General features: G+C 44.5%; 1 protein-coding gene across 1 annotated transcript; it reads left to right on the forward strand.

Moving 5' to 3' along the window:
* Positions 1-1,316: 1,316 nt before the first annotated feature.
* twsg1a (twisted gastrulation BMP signaling modulator 1a) lies at positions 1,317-20,959 on the forward strand. The gene is made up of 5 exons (XM_004078614.5): positions 1,317-1,972; positions 2,440-2,598; positions 13,112-13,211; positions 19,233-19,493; positions 20,509-20,959. Exons 2-5 carry the CDS (start codon positions 2,473-2,475, stop codon positions 20,688-20,690), a joined length of 669 nt encoding a protein of 222 aa, XP_004078662.1. The 5' UTR covers positions 1,317-1,972; positions 2,440-2,472; the 3' UTR covers positions 20,691-20,959.
* Positions 20,960-21,565: the final 606 nt, after the last annotated feature.

Consider the following 21,565-nt stretch of genomic DNA (forward strand, 5'->3'; position numbering starts at 1 on the left):
TGTCTGTGTTGCCTTCTGGTCCTTTTGCGCGGTGCAGAATTGTAATCGGCCACCAGAGGGCGCTGCAGGAAGTTAGAAATGGACTGCAGGAGTTTGTTTAGGAGAAACTTTGAAGGTGAAACTTGAAGAGGAAAAGCTCCTAACGTTCTGGCAGCCAACGGGGAACATTTGGGAGGGTGTAATTACCATGGTGAGGGTTGGTGTGCAGTGAGATGGAATCCCCAGTGCATTGTGGGAAATCTTTTTTTTTTTTTTTCAGTCATTCAAGAATAAACAAACTCAGTTCATGTTAAAGGAAATGGAGATCACGATTATTTTGGAATGGAACAGAATAAAATATCTGCAAAGAGCAGAAAGGAAATCCTGTGGTCCCCACACCAGACCCCCTCCGGCCCCTGGCTGCGCCTAGAAATTCTGTCCACAAAAACTGAACAGAACCGGTGATGAAGGGCAGCCCAGCCGGAGTCCAACGTGCACTGGGAACAAGTCTGACTTGCTGCCATGTGAGCCTATGTGAACCAAACTCTTGCTCCGGTCATACAGAGACTGGACAGCCCTCAGTGAGGCTCCCTGGACCCCATACTCCCAGAGCACCCCCCACAGGATACCACGGGGGTCGAACGCATGAGCCAACTCCCTCCAGCACCCTAAAGAGGGTGTAGAGCTGGTCCACTGTTCCACGACCAGGACGGAAACCCCACCCTTGTTCCTTAAACTGAGGTTCGACTATCGGAATAGAATAACAGAATAAAAAGATGATAATAAAACACCAAATGGCTTTAATTTAAATAAAACACCATAAACAACAAAAGGCTTAATAGTCATTTAGTTTAATCTTGTTTTGACTTTGTGAAGTACTTTGTCAGTTTCTCTCTGTGGAAATTTACTTAATTACAAATTGCAGAAACTTCTGCTATAGTTCCGTTAAAGATTCCACAAACTTTGACTTACTTTTCTGATTTAATACAAATCATTCATCAAAACTTAACATCAAAGAATGAATGAACGAATGAAAAAGATTCCGACTTGTTTAACATTAAATCCACTCAAATTGAACATATTTCATTGTCTCTTGTTTCAGGTTTAGTCTAAATTCAATCATAATCTGGGAAACACACCATTCTTACTGATTTTTGTTTTTTACAGTCCGTTTGAGAGTTTTTTTTATTTGGTCAGAAAATGAGGATCCGAGACTTTATAAAGGGATGAACCACGTGACTCCACTGTCACGCGCTCCACGTGCGCCTCTCAGGTCATCAGTTCAGCTTTCTGTTTCTGTTGAAGCAGAAAAGGCGTAAAAACGGAAGAAACTCGGTCAGAACGCGTCGCGCGCTGACCTTTGGCTCGTGTTGTCCCCTTAGAGCAGCAGGAAAAGATTATTTTTTAAAAATCTGACCTACTCCGGTGTCTCTTGCCCCTCTGGAGGCTGTGCACCCGCAGATGTCAGCCCTTGTGGGGCTCCAGCTCGGGGCCCCAGAGGCCCTCATGGAGTCGCGCCTCCGGGGGGAGCCGGACACTTCTCACCTGAAGAGCGCTCCCTCAAAGCCCGCTGATTGGAGGGGAGACAAAGGGCTCTCTAATGAGGCGGGGGTGGACGGAGAAGGCTCGCGCAGAGCAGCAGAGCCCGTCTGACCTGGGAAAAGTTTGGGGGTTTGCGCACTTTTACGCACACTTTCTGAATCCTTTGAGGCGGCCTGGCGGGCCCCTCCTCTCGGTCTCCCCCGGTACCTTCAGCTGGTGTCGGTGTGGCCTCAGGCCCGGCTTTTGCCTCCGCAGACATTCTCCAGAAAATGGAGTCTGCGCCTTTAAGGCGCCCGACTGCCTGTCGCTTTGTGCTGCGCGCAGACTGACGCCCTCTGGACACAGTGGACACTGCGCGGCGGCACCAAACCATCCTGGAGAAGTTCAAAGAGCAAACAGACGCGGTCCTTCTCCCAGAAGAGAAGCACACGACTTCCTACAGCGCCGTGAGGTGAGTCGAAGTAAAAACGTTCCTAACTCCTCGCTCCTCCGCGCGCGCTCCTGTCGCAGTTGCGTGCGTTTCAGAGAAAGTTTGGAGTGAAGCGAAGGGGGGAGAGAAAAGAGGTAAAGAAAGGCGCTCGGGAATGAGGGAGCTCATGTTCCTCACGCTTTTTTCCTTCTTTCGTGAGAAGAGAAACAGAATGTTGGGTGTAATAGCGGAGCCGCTAGGGCGCACAGCGCGTTCAGGCGCCGCACGTGCGCTAAGAAACGGGCCAACTGAGCTGATGTTGCCAGATGTGAGTGTGGCACTGATGGCTCTGAGTGACTTCTGTCTCCTTCAGGACAATACATTTACATCTTTTGAAGAGCTCCTATAGAAAGTCCACCTCATGGATGCCAGAACCGCCTTTCCGAGTTTAAAGTTCCTGAAGTGAAGCAGAAGCTCAGACTTTTTGTGTCCTCTTTGTGTTGCTGTAGGTGTTTCCAGATCCGTGCTGGTGAGCCTTCAGGATGAGGCCTGCTCAGCTGATCCTCCCCGCCACTGCTGCTCTGCTCTTCGTCCTGTCAGGACTGTCTCTGACCTCTGGCTGCAACAAAGCCCTCTGCGCCAGCGACGTCAGCAAATGTCTCATCCAGGTAAGCTCTTCCTCCTGCATGAAGCAGACTGTCGTTCATCCAGACACGAGGCTGATCAAACAGCCGTAAACACGCGAGCTTCAGCTGCCAACGTCCAGATTGAGTCTGCCTGGGCGAGATGCGGATCTGGAGCCCAGAACAAAGATGGCATCTGTTGGGGAAGAATGCAGATGCATTCTTTGGATAAGCCAGGAGTCGTCTGGAAGTTTTCCTCAGCGTAGACGTGGATTTTGTCCAGGCTGATCTGTTGTCAGACCTTCTGCTGGTTCTAGGATTTATGACAGGCTTCCTTTGGGACGCCTGCCTGCCTGGCTCTCCAGCACGGCTCCCTCCGTGTCATTCTTTCCTCCCTCATGGGAAGCTGCGGTTTGTTTGCGTTAAGGGTGCCACCCAGCTCAGGTCCCTCCAGGAAGCGCGGTGAAGGTGTTGGCCTGTCTGTGAGCCTGCATGGCCTCTTCATTACCATCTTTAAGGTCCGGTCATGGACCTGGGCGCTCGTTTCACTTTAAGGCCGTCATCTGGCTTTAACTGCGGGGATGTTTTACTGTTAAGTGCTGGAAGTTTGCTGCTTTGCATGCAAACCAGTCCTTTTGTTCCGAGATGAGAAATGCAAACGACTAAATCCGCTGAGATCGGTATCTGTATTTGGAAGTGTGAATGCATGGGATGTGCTGCTGCAGCCAGACCTCCCATGATGCTCTGAAATATCCCTGACAGGTAAAGCCTCCAAACAGGCCCCCTGCATGGTTTTATTGTTGTGCACAAACAAAATGTTCCTCGTTTCTAATTTTCAGATCTGATAAAGCCCAATGATTAGCCGTAATTGTCTGTAATTACAAAAAGAGGCTTGGGGGCTAACTTTACGACTCGCCTGTTTGTTGTGCAAATGTGCTCAAAACCCGTTTTATGGAGAGATGCGAAGGAACTGCAGCTTCCTGGTGTTATGTCAGCATCCATTAACCATCTGTGGTGCGGTGTTTGTGCAGAGCCGGTTGTGCTGTGGCTTGGGGGGGGGGGTTGTGAAACAGTCTTGTGATGTCTGGAGTGAGCAGAGCCGCTCAGAAACTGCAGCTTGAAGGGACTCGCCGTCACCTGGTGACATGCAGGACGTTGAAATCAGACAAACAAAACCAAAGCAGGAGGTCTAGGAGTTACCTTTCAGTTGTCATATTTAAATCTGTTTTTTGTTTTTTTTAGTAAGGCAGCCTCGTCATAGACGTTTTCTCGTTAAAGCCTTTTGTTTTTTATCAGTTGAAGCACATTTCTGTCTGGTGGCACCTCTGTGGTCAGCTTGTCCGCACAGCGGAGGTGGGTTTGCTTAGAGAAATGTGCAGATTTGCAGTCTGAAACCCAAACTGTGAAATAAACAACGCGCCTTGTGTGTTTTGCTTTGCTTTATGGTGGTTTGGTGAACTTCGGTGAGGTCTGGATGAAGGTATTCTGGTAGCTGCTCCATCACTGGCCATTTTTACCAAAACCAAGGAGGAAATTCCCCACATCTTTAAGATATTTTCCTGGTTGTCGTGTAAGCGGGAGCCGTGATGACGCAGTGGAGGTTGCTCTGCTACTTTGGTTTTTTTCTTTGGTGGCCTGTTTGCCTGGAACCCCCTCTGGTTGGGCTCTCTCCAGAACGCTGCAGTCCCTCTTGTTCGCCTTCGCTTCCAGGCGGCTTGTTTCCGTTGAACCCGCTCCCAGGACACACTCGGCGACCCGGCTGACACCAACTTGTTAGCTGTCAGAGGTGAGAGTAATGGTGCGTGCGCGGTGAAGGAGAAACTTCTCCACCTCCAGCCTGTCTGTAAGACGCTCCGTGTTGCTTTTGATTAGTTGGATCTGCGGTCTGACGCTGGCTTTCACGCTCCGCTGCCATCTCAAGTCGTTTGTCTGAATTCCCCAAAACCCCTGAGAGCAGGAGAAGCATTAGAGAAGGAGGAGGAGGAGGAGGAGGAGGAGTGGGCTGAGGTCAGGAGGAGGTGTGTGTGTGTGTGGTGGGAGGTTGGTTGAGGAGCTGCAGAAGTGTGTGCACTGCAGTACAGCCTGGGCTGTGCAGCAGGGTGGGGCCGCGGGTTTGAAAGCCAGCGGTCGCCTGCTTGGCAGGACGAGGCAGCACATGTTCCCTTTCCATCCGCGCTGCTTCAGTCACGCTGCAGCTCGGCGCTGCTGTGCTGACTGATTGCTTTGGTTTCCACTTGAGAGCAAGAGCAGCCTAATAGGATGGTTTTCAGATAAGCTCATCCATCTCAGTGGTGAACGTGCGGTTGGAAGAGCGGTTTGCTTCCATTAGTCCGTCCATTAGATCCGAACTGTTTATTCTCCTAAATGTCATCGGAATGATGAGTTTTCAGCCTACAGTCCGTCCTCTCACTGCATGCTCTCCACAAGCTACACGCAAAACACATTTGGTGCTCGGTAAGAGGACCTTGAGCAGGGAATCTGTTTTTGTCATCAAGAGTAAGAAGTGTACGCTGGGCCAGAACTGCAAATCACGTCAGCTCTAAACATTTTAAAGGGCCTATACCGTGCAAAACCAACTTTTTAAGTGTTTTATAAAGTTAATTCCCCACAAAAAAAACCAAAAGTGGCATTTTGATCCATTCTCTGAGCACCAGCCCCTCCCTACACATAAAAACGAGCAGTCCTCACATTGTGACATCACAAAGTGAGGAACAGCAAAGAAGAAACTGTGCTACCAGCTCCGCCCCCCAGGCTAACAGACACGCCTACTTTCTCTGTGGAGCTAACGGTGATCGGCTAAACGCTTTTATTTTCTATGCACAATATGAACGCCCATCTTTGTAAAAGTTCGGATGTTGTTAGTTTTTTTTGTGGGAGAAGCTCAGACACTCTGCCGAGGCCGACTCTAGGATGGCGACATAAAATGGGAGTGAAAGGCGGAGCCTCAAAGATCAAATGGTCTTACTTCTGGGTAGGAAAATTAGCTTCCAAACTAACTCATATTTAATTCAAACAATAGTTCTTTAGTGTTCCAAAAGTGATATATGATCATAAATATAATTTACTCTTAAAGGGTTAAAAACAGCAAATGATTCAGGTCCTTTAAAGATCACAGCAACAACTGAAAACGGATAAGAAGACATTACATCTTAGTAATCAATACAATATTCCAGAAACCAAAATGTAAAAAAGAAAAATAAAGAAACCAAATGAAATGTTGGTAAAAAGGCAGATATTATGGGATGACACTGATTGAATGATGACATTAATTTCTGTAGAAGAGGAAAAGCAGAAGGATGCTTTGGTGAGGAGTTGATGGATCTACCCCTGAATTTTTGCAGTGGGCGTGGCCTGAAGCTCAAAGAAGCATCCTCTTTCAGAAGATATCGCCACCCTAAAGACGTTCAGGTTGAAAAACAAACATCATCCTCCAGCAGCTATGTTCCTTACTTCCTGCCTTTTCCACTTGTTGTGTTTCGATTTGTAACATTTTATTTAGATTTCTAAAACCACTTTTGTTTTCTGTAACTTTGAATTATTGCGTTTTGGTTTTTGGAATCTTGTTTTGGTTTCTAAATGTTCGGTTGCTTCTTTTATTGTTTCTTTTGTTTTTAGTTGTCGCTGTGATCCTAAATCTGTTTTTATGTTAAGCAATGTGTTGATTTGATTTGGCCCTCAGGGCCACCGTAGAAGTCATGAAAGGTTTTTCAGAACTCTCTGCCATGAAAACATGCTGGTGGACTCCTCCACACGCCTGCATTTATGGCCACGGTGACGCGGTCAGGGAAACGGGGGTCTTGAGCTAACTGAGATTTTTTTAAATCTAAATGAAGATTTAGATACTTACACTGACCAAAAATATAAATGCAACACTTTTGTTATTGCTCCCATTTTTTATGGTATGAACTCAAAGATGTGAAACATTTTCCACATACACAAAATAACCAGTTCTATAAAATATTGTTCACAAATCTGTCTAAATCTGTGATAGTGAGCACTTCTCCTTTGCCAAGACAATCCATCCCACCTCACAGGTGTGCCATATGAAGATGCTGATTAGACAGCATGATTATTGCACAGGTGTGCCTTAGACTGGCCACAAGAAAAGGCCCCTCTGAAATCTTCAGTTGTATCACACAGCACAATGCCACAGATGTCACAAGTTTTGAGGGAGCGTGCAATTGGCATGCTGATAGCAGGAATGTCCACCAGAGCTGTTGCTAGGGAATTGAATGTCCATTTCTCCACAATAAGCCGTCTCCAAAGGCGTTTCCGAGAATTTGGCAGCACATCCAACCGGCCTCACAACCGCAGACCACGTGTAACCACACCAGCCCAAGACCTCCACATCCAGCATGTCAACCTCCAAGATCGTCTGAGACCAGCCACTCGGACAGCTGCTGAAACAATCGGTTTGCATAACCACAGAATTTCTGCACAAACTGTCAGAAACCGTCTCAGGGAAGCTCATCTGCATGCTCGTCGTCCTCATCGAGGTCTTGACCTCACTCCAGTTCGTCGTCGTAACCGACTTGAGTGGGCAAATGCTCACATGCGATGGCGTCTGGCACGTTGGAGAGGTGTTCTCTTCACGGATGAATCCCGGTTTACACTGTTCAGGGCAGATGGCAGACAGCGTGTGTGGCGTCGTGTGGGTGAGCGGTTTTCTGATGTCAATGTTGTGGATCGAGTAGCCCATGGTGGTGGTGGGGTTATGGTATGGGCGAAGAACACAGGTGCATTTCATTGATGATTTTGAATGCTCAGAGATACCATGACGAGATCGTGGGGCCCATTGTTGTGCTGTACATCCAACAACATCACCTCATGTTGCAGCATGATAATGCACGGCCCCATGTTGCAAGGATCTGTACACAATTCTTGGAAGCTGAAAACATCCCAGTTCTTGCATGGCCAGCATACTCATCGCACATGTCACCCATTGAGCATGTTTGGGATGCTCTGGATCGGCGTATACAACAGCGTGTTCCAGTTCCTGCCAATATCCAGCAACTTCGCACAGCCATTGAAGAAGAGTGGACCAACATTCCACAGGCCACAATAGACAACCTGATCAACTCTATGCGAAGGAGATGTGTCGCACTTCATGAGGCAAATGGTGGTCACACCAGATACTGACTGGTTGTCTGAGTCCCCTGACCCCCTCAATAAAACAAAACTGAAGATTTCAGAGTGGCCTTTTCTTGTGGCCAGTCTAAGGCACACCTGTGCAATAATCATGATGTCTAATCAGCATCTTCATATGGCACACCTGTGAGGTGGGATGGATTGTCTTGGCAAAGGAGAAGTGCTCACTATCACAGATTTAGACAGATTTGTGAACAATATTTTATAGAACTGGTTATTTTGTGTATGTGGAAAATGTTTCACATCTTTGAGTTCATACCATAAAAAATGGGAGCAATAACAAAAGTGTTGCATTTATATTTTTGGTCAGTGTAGATCCTTTATGGTGTGTTTTTAGCATTTTCAGGCCAATATTTTTAATAGAAACTTAATGTTTTGTCTTTAAAAGGTTTCTATCTATGGATTTTAGTTTTTAAAAAGACTTTAAGTTTTCCTGGTTTTGCATTTTTAATTTGAAAAAAGAGACACGTTATTATTTATTTGCTTTACATAAAGTAAAGAAAATAACATTGAAGTTATTTCCCATTTTAAGATGTACAAAAGAAATGTTTAAAAACGCAAAAGTGTTTAAATCAGTTGCTAAGATAGATTAAGGTGAAGTGTGCAGATACAGCTGAGGAATATGAAATCATTTTCAGGTAGAAAACACAGCTGGTTTTATGATAGTTACCCAAAACTTTGGGGGAGGTTCTGGAGTACCACAGGGTTTAGTTGTTGGACTTCTGATATTCCATATTTGTTGTGTGGGTCTGAATATGTAAACTATTACTGTTTAATGTCATAGTTATGCAGATGACCCTGGACTGAATTGTTACAAATCTCCTGGGGTCTACAGTAAATCAAAAGAATCATTCAAACTCAAACTCTTAGGGTGAACCTGGACACGAAGAGCAGAACCGAGCCGGCCTCCCACCTGCGTCTTAAATAAATGGAGACTCGGAGGTGTGACAGTCTTTGGACGCATCCTGCATGTTCTGAATTCTCTACACCACTCGCCTGCAGAAGGGAATTTAAAACCTCTGAGTTTATAAATCACTTAGTCCTTCAGTCCGAAATCTAGGTTTTTAGGAGATTTGCTGTGACAAAAAAAGCTCCACCTTCAAAAAGAACACCAGCTCTCACTTCAAGAACCAAACGTACATTTATTCTGACAGTTGGTGCTTAGATATGAACTCTGCTTTCAAGTTTTGTCTTTTTCCTTTGTCAGACCGGACCAAAACAAAACCCAATCCTCTGATAAAATAAAATAGAAAATGAGAAAGGGAATCCTCACTACTGAATCCAGACTCCTGCTTAAAAAAATGACCTTTGGATCCAAGATGTCCAGACAAGACGAGTCTTGCAGAATCCCCTCCAAGGATGGTACAGCTTGGGTCTTTGACCTTTGCACTTTTTTGTGGGGTCCAGATGACCCCACCCTTGCATTGACGTGTTCTCCCTACCATGACAAAGGTGGATAAAGGTGGAAAGATTTCATGTAATCCATGGACACCAGTGAAGATCACAAATCATTGAAGAAAAAAGGTTCAGCGCACTGTCTAGTGGGGTCTTGGGAGTGGGGTCATCTGGACCCCACAAGATAGCACATGGGTTAAGGAAAGTCCAACAAGGAAAAAAAAATAGTCAGGATGTTCATGAAAAACAACACGTTCACTCCAAACCTCTTGGGTTTTCGAGTGTCCATCGTTTCCCGAATCGCGCTGACCAAAGCATTCGGTCTGCTTCCACTGGTCTACCTGCAGGGCTGCGGTGCGTTTGAGGACCATCGGAATACAGCCTTCTGGTCCTAAAATGACCAAAAGATCTCCGGATGCTGAAAGCAGTCGGGTCTGGAGATCTGCAGGAAGCTGCTGGAACCGATCAGGCCGACGGCCTCGAGCGGCGTCCCCGAGCTCACGCGGATCCCAACCTTTTCCATATTTAAATCCAGGCTTTGCTGTTCTTCGGTGTTCGGACTTTAATAGCCACAAATCCATCTGCTGCTCTTTGAGGTGTCGTTCCTCTCTGATTTGAGAGTTTTGCTTTCCCTTTAAGCTTCCTCTGTGACTAAAGTCGCCTGGCATTGTCTGCATTCGGCGTGTTTCGGTCGGCTCTGCAGCTGCTGTGACGCCTCGCTGGTGTTGGTGCTTTTGGATGTTTGCTGCTGGTGCCGGGCTAGCTCCCCCGAGACTCTCGCTCCTCTGTGTCTGAAACGGTATTATTTTCTGATTAGTGAGATATGAGGCACATGCTTTGCTGCTTAGTTTCTTATAATTCCCCCTCTGAGAGCCATAATTAGCCGTGGGATCAGACGCTGATCAGAGGGTTGCGGGGCGGCGAGGCCGGTCGTTAGGTGAGCCGTGTGTGGTTTTGCAATCCTTCACTGGTGAGTCACCGGAGAGGCCTTTATCCTCGCCGGGACTGTTTTACGTGGGGGAGACGCTTTCTGCCGACATATAAAAGGAGCAAGGGGGAGGAAGGGGGGGAAAAGGGGGGGCTGGCAGGAGAAAGGTAGACAAACTGAAAATGGGAGAAGAGGAGGGGGAGGCTAAGAAAGGAGGCGGGGAGAGCGGTTGTGGGGGCCGCGGCCCTGTTCTGCTTTCCAGGTGTTTTCCTCCCCCCTTTCCCCTCCCTCCCCCATCCGTGTGACCTTGACGTTGAGGAATGTGCTCCCTGTTTAGTCAGAGGGGAGGAAGAGGAGCTGCTCCATCTTTATCTTTGTGGCTTCCTCGGCGTTCACTTCAACAGTGGGAGCAGCAGAGTGAAGCACATTTGACCATATTTAGGAGAAGCTTCCATTATCCGAGCGTCCGACGTTTTCCCCACCACAAGAAAACGGGAGCTGTCGTTCGCCGTGATCCACACAACAATGCGGAGGCACCCCCGGGTTGAAAGTGTTCCTGGGATTTCTCTGGACCAGACTTTTCCGCCCGCTCCCGTTGGAAGCCGCGGAGGTCCAGCTTTTGTCCTGCATAGTTGTCTGAGTGGGACGTGGGGTAAACATGAGGGTGTGCTGACGGCCTGCTGGAACCTGCGGCCCGATTCCTAACGAATTCTGACGGATAGTGATGAAAAGCCGTCTTCACCGTCACACGGATGTTCTCTGGAGGGAACATGATTGGAATCTGAAGAAACCAAAAGCTGTTTCCTGTCATCATCATGACGGGGGGGAGATGTTGTTGTCCCGCTGTTGACACTCTGTTCCGTCTGTCTTCACATTATTTCATCTAAATCAGAAAATGCTTTTTTTTACAGGTGAAATAAAAAAATTCAGAATTTGTAATTTCATTTTTTTCCTGAATTCTGACCCGTTTATGGATACGAATCATTTCTTCCTGAAACTTTAACCTCTAAATACTGAGAGCAGAAAGTCAAATTCAGTTTTCCCTGATCCTCTTTTGTATTTTTCATATTTGTGAATTATTTAAAAACAAAAACTTCTTTGAGAAAAAAAAGAGAAGCCAGTTGTGTAAAAGAACTGGACATGACAACATTCTTTATCAAACTAGACAAATAAATCAGAGACAGAAGATAATTTAAATATTGTTTTAAGTTTTAGACATTAATTTGAAACTTAAAAATGTGTGATAAATTTTTAAAAACCTTTAAAAACTCACGTTCAAAAGGAAATGCAAGCATTTGCACAGCGTCCCCCACCCCACCCCCCACAAACACACAATTTGACGACAACCTTTGTGTTCCCTGTCTTTGTTTGGCCGTTTAATCAAAAAATGCATGAATTTGATGAAAAACAGACAGGAACATTAATTGAATTAAATATTTGATATTAATCCTGAATATCTCAAGTTAAACCTTAAATAACTTATAATAATGTATAATATTTTGCTCACAAATTTTAACATGCTGTAGAACAAAACAAACAAAGCCTGGAAATGTTAATAATTATAAATAACAAATTAAATCATTCTGTTTTCTTTGCTCTTTTGTTGTTTATTTTTGCGCTGGACTCCTGGCATCATTTTTTATCAATAATTTTATTTCTTGGTGTGTGACGTCCTGTGTGTGTCTTTGTGAAACAGATCAGAGGGATTTGATGTTTAAAAAACCTGTTATTGTGAAAATCATTTTTAGGTCTTATAAAACATTAAAAATAAATGATAGAACTCATCACTGATTACTCCAAAAATATTTGCCATTTTCCTAATTTTGTGCAACACCAACAGTAAAAATCCTCCAAAAAATCTCAATCCAATCATAAAAAATATCTATAGTTTATTTATGATCTCATAAAGTGCAGCTGTTTTCCTGCATTACCTGCTGTCTGTATGTCAAATACTGACACCAACTAAACCACAGGCAGACAAAGAAAGAATTGATGGAAAATAAAGACACGTCATCAAAATGGTCTACAATAGTTCATGAAGAATGACATTATTAGCATGAGCTGAGTCATCTAAAGGCTCGCCATGATCCAGGTGCAATCGTGGTTGCGCTCTGTGCGCCCTTGACCCCTCCCCTTTTTTCACACACATTTGCTCCGCCTTCTCAGAGACAGGAGCGCAAGCAGCGGGCGCCAATTCGCAGGTTTCAGGCCACTCTGTGATATAACAGATACTAGTAAGCCTATAGTGGTGCCGATTTTTTTTTCTCCAAGCACTGAGCTGCCGACCCCCTTTAAATTGGCGCCCCTGGCAATTGCCCGTACGGCCCGTGCCTAAAACTGCTGCTGCACTTGTATGTACTTGTCAGACATATCTTTTTAATGAGAGGAAGTTTTCCCTTTGACTGGCTTGATGGATTTACTAAATATGATTTATAACGGGCTGAATTGTTTACGCTGCCGTGTTTGGCCATTTCACTTTGGGGCTGTAAAATCATTTTGTGGTGTAACCAGCTCTGCGGTTGTTGTCTGAGCAAACGGCATGTAAAGACACTTGCTCTTTTGTTACTAACCAGATGAACTCATCCCACGACTGCTAAGCAGGAACACAAACAAACAGCATTCGCACAAAAAGATTTAAAGATGGCTCCTCCTTCTGTGGAATAAAGTCCAGTTGAAACGGAATTTTTCACACATCTGTGATCTGCACATCCGAGACACGTTTGTCATATGTAACAATGCCTTCTTAGACTTTTCTGTCTTTAATGTCTTTACTTTCTTTGTGTTGGATTTCATCAAACTTTGGTTAACTAAAGAAAATGTGACTAATGTGTTAATGACTTCTTCAAATGCAACATATTACAGTAAACAAATATTGTCCGGGGAGTAAAGTTGAGTTATTAGAGACAGATAAACTCAAAATCAAAGCAGAAAAACAGTTTCACTTAAATAACACACTTTAGTATCCCAAAAAATAAGATCAGGACAAAGGAATTAGACATTTTCTCCTGGCCTGTTGTCCGCCGCCGCCGACCGTGTTTGATGGCGTTCGGCGTTGGGCTGATGCGTGTTTCCATGTGTTTCCTGCAGGAGCTTTGCCAGTGCCGCCCCTCCGATGACAACTGCTCCTGCTGCAAAGACTGCATGCTTTGTCTGGGGAACCTCTGGGAGGAGTGCTGCGACTGCGTGGGTGAGTGTCACGGCCATAAGCGACACAAAGTAAGGGTCACGGGGCGCGTGTGCGTCATTTTTGGTGGAAAAACCTCCCAGCCCGCGCCTCCCTCTGAAGCTAGTTTGGACCTGTGGGACACGATAATCCTTGAAGAACCGAACATCTGAAAAACACCAGGCGCCACAGCGCTGCTTTATTTTGACGCTGGGTTCATGTTCTGTTGTGCAAGACTTTCAAAATAAATGCTTGTTCATCAGGTACTTTAAAACCAAAAGTTCATATAAAGCACAAACTTGATTTAAAATCTTTTTTTTTAACCAAATATGGCGCCTAAACGCATGTCGTGGTTTAAATACCATCTGCAAGAAGCCAGGGCGTCTGGTGCAGTAAGCCCAAAAGAGTCTGCCTGTTGCCATGGTAACAAGCTTGCATGAGTGCACGACACCCACCTCTGGCGGGAAGGGCTTTGATCCTGGCCTCAGCACACCAGGGAGTGTTAAAAGTTCTGCCTGCGAGGTATTTCATTTTAAAAGTGTTTTCGCTAGCAGCCCAGGTTTCCTCTAATGTGTTGAACCTGTTGGATTGATGTGAAAAATGCAGCTTTTAACTTCATTCATGCAGTCGACGCAAATGGAACCCCATCCAGAGGTGTGGATTGAGCTTTTAAGTGTATTCTAATGTTCATTCCTCACTAAAATCGACCCCAAAGTGGTATTTGGATCCATTCACACATCTGAGTATTTCTCTAAAAACCTGCTCTCTGAGGGCCAGCCCCTCCCAATCCACCAAAAGGAGGGGGTTCTCACATTGGGACATCCCAAAGTGAGGAACAGCCCCTTCCAGGAAGAGTCTGTGCCAGCTCTGCGCCTAGGCTAACAGACACACCCACTTTCTCAGAAGAGCTAGCGGTGATCGACTAAACGCTTTCATTTTCTGTGAACAATATGGACATCCAGCTATGTACAAGTTCGGATGTTGTAAGGTTTTTATTGTTTGTTTTTGTGGCTGAAACACAAATACGCTGCTGAGGCCGACTCTATGATTATGTTGGGAAATGGGCGGTATCCACAAGGAGAGAAAGGCAAAGCCTCAGAGATCGAGTCGTCTTACTTCTGGTTGGAAAATTAGCTCCAAAAATAAGTTCTATTTATTAAAAATGTGTTTTTTGATGTGTCAAAGGTAATATATCATCATATATATGGATATAGTTTACTCGGAGAGGGCTAAGAATATGGAAGCGATTCTGTTGCATAATTCAAAATAAAAGTCAAAACCAGAAATGCTTTTTCATTTTCAAAATGAAGCTGCATTTTTTTGACTCAAAATTCAAATGAAAAAACAATCCACCAAAATGCTTTTTCATTTTCTTCTTCAACACCGCTTATTCTGTCACTTAATTAAAATGATAAAGAAAATGGTTTTTGACATTTCCTTTTCTAAAAGTTCTCTGGTAAATGTGTAGCAAAATTCATTTAGAAATGTCTAATTTGACAATTAAAATGGATTAACAGAAATAATTTTTCATTTTCAAAATGTAACTGCATCAAATGACTCAAAAGTATTGAAAAATCAATACAGTGATCCCTCACTATAACGCGGTTTACTTTTCACGGTTTCACTACTTCACGGATTTGCATCGTGCATTGTGTTCTGCATTCTGATTGGCTAAAAAGTCACTCTGCATCTTCTCTACTTGTGCGTCAATAATGTTGCAGTTTAATATGTACACGTACGTAAATCAGCTTGCCAAATTTAAATTATATACGTGCATTCTCTTGCAATTTCGAGTTTCTCTAAAACCCATAGAAAAAAGAGCCACAACAACTGCCCATCACTATGTTCTTCTCCTGAACAAACACAGCTGCACAAAAGAAGAAAACACTGCAGAGCGGAGTCAGGATGCAGCGGCTCAGACTGAAGAGCAGTGAAATACACCTGAGTCACTATTTGTCCAACTGTACTTTGTATTTTTTTCATAATCATTTTAAATTTTCTCCTGTTTAATCCAATACTCGGGTCCCGGTGGGGGGGGCTAATCTCCGCGATTTGAAGCCTTATGTTCACATTGATGATTTAAATTATTATTTGACAGTACAGGAGTTTTTTGTTGAAAAAAACGTTTCTAAAGTACTTTTATTTGTGAAACAAATGCTTGAGCCTGTAAAATGGTTTGTTCTTTCTTTTCAATGTATAAAAGAGTATTTAAGTGTTTAATAATTGTAAAAAAAATAGAGGTTTCTACTTCACGGATTTTGCCTATCACGGGTTCTTAATGGAACGTAACCCCCGCGAAAAACAAGGGTTTACTGTACTTAAAAATGCTTTTTCCTTTTCTACTTAAAAACGCTTATTCTGTGTCACAACTGAAACGAAAATGCAAAGAGGGGATTGCATTTTCATTTTCACATCCACCTTGCGAATGGTGCCGCATAAGTCAATTCGAATAAGCATTTCCAGAGGGGAGGCGGGGCGATGACGTCACTGCTATCTCCATGTTTCCGGCTGCTAAGAGACTCATGCTAGGAGCAGTGTAGCTTTGTGTTAGCGGCAGAGAAGGGGGCTTTGTGACGTTTGTGAACTTCTGATGGTTTTACACATTTTCTCAGGACTACGTAGCAGCATTTCCGCCTTCTGCGGTCCTCCTTCGGACGCACAGCGTTTTGTCCAAACTTCCCGGACTAGCTTTGTCTTCAGACCGGCAGCCGCTTCGCATGGAGGAGCGCGAAGCCCCGCGATCCAAAGCTCCAGATCGCCAAAGGCAGAAGTGCTGCTACGATCTGAGAAACTCTAAAACATCATATGAATTTGTGTTTCCAGTGGTGTCCAGACAAAATAAAGGCTGATGTTGTTTCCACATATTTACATCCAAGATGCTCATTGCCAGCACAGAGTTTTAAGCACCTCCACGGCTAATGTTTTTAGCACATATTAGCTCAATACTAACCCGTCTTTCGGGTCCTTAGTTGCAGCAACTGATTTAGCTGTTCAAGGACAGCTAGAGCTCCATCAACAGCTATAGCAGATTTCGCCATGCTGAACGTTTGCTGGTTGGACCAATACGCACTCCGGGTGAAGCTGCAGGAGACTATCTTCTAAATGTGCTTTATTACTGTCGTGATTATTATTAAGGGCCTGCGCGTGGAGAGTGGCTAAGTGAGGTGTTTTTTTATTCTGAAACCAACATTGTTGTGGGCAAAAACATACAAAATTAACCATTCTATCCTTATTACTATCTATTTCTAAAACAAACAAAAAAAAGATTTTGAAACATATTTTGCGTTTTTTCTCTCAATTCTTTGATAAATCAGATTTTACAGGGTCTTAAGAAAGCATCCAAAGTCTGAACCATAACATACACATTATTGTCATTGAAAAAAGTAACCAAACACCTCATGAAAGGGTTAGCCATCCTTAATGATTTATACTTTCCTTTTTACAGTTATTGTTTTTTAAATAACGTTGCATGGACGGACTAGGAGGCTTTACACCCTGAAGGTGTACAGTTATAAGTGATTTCAGCCACCAGAAGCACAGAGTGATGGTCCTCTGGAGGACAAATACCACACATATCAAACAAAGCGCAGCGCCTGGCGTTCCTGTGCAAATTTAGAGGCGTGCGAGGTGAGCGAAAGCAGAAACGCCGATCACGTGTCTGTGGGTGCACAGATGTGCCTGTTCCAAGCAGAGGTCTTCTGGGAGATCAAAGCACGGAGACGTTTATGAGCAGAGGAGACATCCAGCGAGTGGAGAACATATGAGTCACAGGCACATCTGTACCCTTCATGCATGTGAAATCAATCATTTCTACGTCACACCTGCTGAGGCGGGATTAGAAACAGATTTGGGGTGGAAATAAATAAGAGGAGGGATGTTTTGATGCAGGCATGATGAAGGCCTCTAACCCACGTTGAGGAATATTTGCAGCCTTAAGGACGACTGTGGTCCTTTTTGTCTCTTTGTAGTCATGTTGCATCTTCTTGTGGTCGCTTTGTATGCCGTCTTGATTTTTGTGTGTCTTTGTACTTTTGTGTTTTTCATTAATCACCTCTTCAAGTTTCAGTTTATATCTGTGGTTTTGTTGCTTTTTGTGCCTCTTTGAGTCTTTACTCTGTTTCTGATCATTTTCAGGGTTGTGTGAATAAAAACATGATGTTTTAGTTGTTGTTTTTTTTACAGGATTTCCAGACTGAACTTCAGGTTGTTTTGGGACCGCTGAGCTCTGCTGTCGTGATTTGAATGTTTATGGCAGATTTTATGTCGCACAGTGTTTCTGTTGCTGCATCAGATCTCCGTTGACTGGACAGACTTTTAGTGTTTCTCTCTGTTGGAAAGTGGAGTCCATTCCAGTCAACAATCGTCTGATGTTCAGACTGAAGCTTATTTGAACATGAAGGCTGAAGGCAGCTCACCAGGTGACCATGACAGGGTTGTTTTCAATGTATTTCAGTGTAAAGAGAGAACAACGGGATAAATAAACACAATTAAGCTTCATTTCTAACAGGTTTCTCTTGTCTGTGGCTTAATTTAATGTTTATAAAAATGCCCTGTCCTGGGTTTTTATTTATCTCATTTTTTTTCTTTCTATTTCCCCTAAAAATTGTGCTCAGAGGACAACCGTCAAGTAAGTCCCTTTCTGGAAACGCCATCCTGAGTCTGGATGGACCAGCTTCAGATCAGGCCAATAACCACAGACGGGTCACATGACCACCTACAGTTCTGAACACTGATTCTGCTTTTTGAGTCCGCCCTGTTGGTTGCCCCGCCCCTCGCTCTGTTCCTGTGTGATGCTGAGCTCTCAGTCCAGCTTTGACAGACAGATAACGCGATACTTCATGACGGGCCGTCTTTCTGAAGGTGCTTTCATGTGGAACAGCAGATCCTGAGAGCCGAACTCTCTGCTTCCACTGTGTTTTTCTCCTGAGCCGACCTGCTCCCACACACCTGGGACGGCCTGGGACAGACCTTTGCACTTTCTGTTTTGATTTTTCCCTCTTCGCCGCTATTCTTGCGTCCACTTCCTATTGCTGCTGAGGACCGGTTCTGGCCGCTGAACGTGGAAGTATTTGAAGTGTGTTCGTGAGCGGTTGGAGGACAGGACAGAGGGAAGGGAGCAGGAGGGAGGACCCATGAGGATGTTTTATCTAAACCAGCTGCTCTGGCTCTGGGTTTGTAATCCAAATCCTCTGCCAAAATCCGTCTCCCGTTAAATTATTTACCCCTTCGCTATAATTCACTTTGACTCATTTGCAGTGAGGAAGATCATATCTGCGGATGTGGGGACTTCTTCGTGAGAACGCTACTGTGTGTGCGACTTCAATGAAGTGTCAAAGACTTTAATTGAGACGAGACACTTTTGACAGAGGTGGTTTTGCTCATTTCCTCTAGTGAGCCTTAAAACGTATAAATTCTGTCTGACTGAAATCAAAGCGCTCTCAAACCCAGAGTGGATCTTGTTCTTTAAAGACCCACTCCAATGAAAATGGTCTTTTGGGTGTTTTTAACAGGTTATTGTAGCATTTTTCTGATGATGGAGAACAAATGAAAAGAAAATTAGGCCACATTTCTGAGTATTTTGTGACGTGGAAAATAATCTGGGCGGGTCATAACCTCCCTGCTCTGCTCCGTTCTGATCATCCACCTGCAGACAAACAGATTCATGAACGTCTTTGTTTACCTGGTCTGAGCTGGAATCTGGATCAGAACTGGACGGATGGACAGCTCTGATGTTGCTCGCCATTTTCTTAGCTTGTGGTGTGAGGGGCTGTAAGCTAGCAGAAGGTGTGTAAAAGATAGACCCCGGGAAGTGATGGCGGGCTTACTCCAGGCCAACAGTCCCGCCTACAACTCAGAGGGGAATTTCTGATGAACTCCTGCCGCTCTGCAGAAACTATATGTTCTAGAAAACGAGTTTTTTTAGTTTGGCTAAAAACGGCATCATTGTAAGTAAAAAAAAAAAAAAACATTGGGAAATGCTTTGAAAATAGATGAAAGGTTGATCGGAGCGGGACTTTAACATCCCAATTGTTGCCTTTTTTTCAGGAATGTGTAACCCCAAAAACTACAACGACTCTCCTGCGACATCCAAGAGCACGGTGGAGGAGCTGCACCGCCCCATCCCCTCGCTGTTCCGCGCTCTGACGGAGGGTGACGCTCCCATCAACATGATGGTGGTGTCGTTCCCCGTCGCCGAGGAGCTCTCACATCACGAGAACTTGGTGTCTTTCCTGGAGTCGCTCGACAGCCAGGATCCCAACGTGTCAAAGGCCAGGAACAGTCTCCATCCCGGCTACGACAATCAAGGTAACGACCAGAAGACGCCTGATTGCTCTTTGAACGTCTGTTTTTATCCTTTTAAAAAAAGGATGGATCAGTGGGGAAAAAAAGGAGTTGTAAGGAAGTAGTGGAGCATCGAAGTGTAGAAAGCGCTGGGACAAATCTATAACTGTTTTCAATTGAGAAACACCGTTTTAAATCACCTTTTCCCAACAGCAACAATTTAAAATGCTCGTTTTAATTTGGAAGAAACGTCTGTCTTATTGACACTCCTGACATTTCAAAGAGGCAATTTTGGTAGCACATTTTAAGTCCTGCTTTTTTTTGAACTAATCCGTCCCAACACAGACTGAAATCATGGAACTACCACCACCATGCTTCACATCAGTTTAAATGTAGTCAATTCCTAACATTTACTTTTAGCATTTGTTGCAAATCAACATGGTGGCATTTTTTTTACAGGAAAATGTCATTTCAAAAGGTTAATTAACACCATGATATTTATGTTCAAATAATTCAAACTAAACGTACTTAGTTAGTGTAGAATGTAGAAAACACGTTGTTCTTAACATGACAGTCGATGTTTCATCCGGTCGACTCACAGTTTGTTAGTTTTGTGGTTTAAACAGTTCAGCTTCATGTCAGAAAAGATCTGCTGTGAAGACGATCAGTGGGAGCAGTTTCCTTTGACATTAGGTTGCCGTAAAGCGTATCTGCTCCATCTTTCCCTTATTGAAGATTTATTTTCACCGTTTTGGTCGTTTTTGTGGTTGTTGGCTTGAAAAGCTCTTCGTGGAAAAGCTTTGGTTATAAAACACGAGCTCAAACTCAGAGTCTCAAACTGATTGGTTCTTGGCCAAATGTGTTTGAGTTGGAAATAGACGTTGCCTTTCCGGTCGCTGGTTCCGTTCTGGACCTCACATTTGATGTTCTTTCTACTGGAGACTCTGTCAAAGAGAAAAAAACGTCTCGTTTTAGAAAACCCGGTTTGCTGTATTTTTGATTCATGCTGACCTGAGCGCCTCGTGTTCTTCCCTTTCAGAAAACATGTGCACGGTGGTCTACTTTGACGACTGCGTGTCCATCCATCAGTGTAAACAGTATTGTGAGTCGATGGGAGGGTCGAAGTACCGCTGGTTTCACAACGCCTGCTGCCAGTGCATCGGGCCGGAGTGCGTGGACTACGGCAGCAAGGCTGTGAAGTGCTTGAACTGTCTCTTCTGAAGGCTGGGCACATTTTGGTACCAAACCAGAGAACTGAGCGCAGAGGAATCAACGACTGTTCTGTTAGCTTCCCTCCTTGTAAAATACTCCCCTCGATGCCTCCTCTACTCCTGCAGATTGTTTTTATAATGCTGTTACTGTTCACTGTATATTTTAGATGTTTTCAATAGTGTTTTTACTAGAGGTGTATATGAATAATGTATTTTTACAGTTATAGTCCACTAAATCCCAGTCACGTGCCAAATAAAGAACAATTTGGTGACATGGACGCTCATTGTTCACCCAGGGGTTTTATTTGAAGCAAATATATATAATTATCTGAAGCAGTACACGTCAAAAATATAATACCAAATGTTTCTGTTCCTGGTTGCCCATCGTCCACGCTTAGCTTGGTGTTGTCCAAGTCAGGAAACGCATCATTTCCTGGGGAAACAAAGTTGTTTTTGTTGCTCCACTGGGTCTACAGGTGTTCGGTGTTCACTGACCGTCTCATTCATGCCAAGAGGAAAACATTTACCCATGCCAATGTCTCTGCCACACACAAATTCCCTTTGTAATGCCTGTCCGTTTTCCAAAAGCAGCAGGGTGCTCTGTCGCTGATTATGTTCCCAATTGGCGTGCGACAGCAGCGTGCTCGGACTCCTCCAGCAGACGCACAATGAGAGCTTGTTTGTCTTTTTTTGTGATGTTGAATCCCGACCTCATTTCGCCACTGCAGCTGTGGTTTGGAGCAGGCCGTGCCAGAAAAGATGATCAGAGGCCTAATTTGTTTCACGTGTTGGAATGACCACTAGCTCGGAGTTCAACCGCAGCGTTTAGGAAAGCACACATGATCACAAGCAGTCTCACCAAATTTGGGCTTTTCCAGCAGCTCT

This window comes from Oryzias latipes, chromosome 17 (genome assembly GCF_053564925.1).
Source record: "Oryzias latipes strain Hd-rR chromosome 17, Olatipes_Hd-rR_3.1".
NCBI classification, from domain to species: domain Eukaryota; kingdom Metazoa; phylum Chordata; class Actinopteri; order Beloniformes; family Adrianichthyidae; genus Oryzias; species Oryzias latipes.

Excerpts from the sequence above, each read along its gene's own strand:
- twsg1a (XM_004078614.5), top strand. The coding sequence starts at position 2,473 with ATGAGGCCTGCTCAGCTGATCCTCCCCGCCACTGCTGCTCTGCTCTTC. Across the intron at positions 2,599-13,111 it reads TCAGCAAATGTCTCATCCAG|GAGCTTTGCCAGTGCCGCCC; the intron begins GTAAGCTCTTCC and ends TGTTTCCTGCAG. Across the intron at positions 13,212-19,232 it reads GGAGTGCTGCGACTGCGTGG|GAATGTGTAACCCCAAAAAC; the intron begins GTGAGTGTCACG and ends CCTTTTTTTCAG.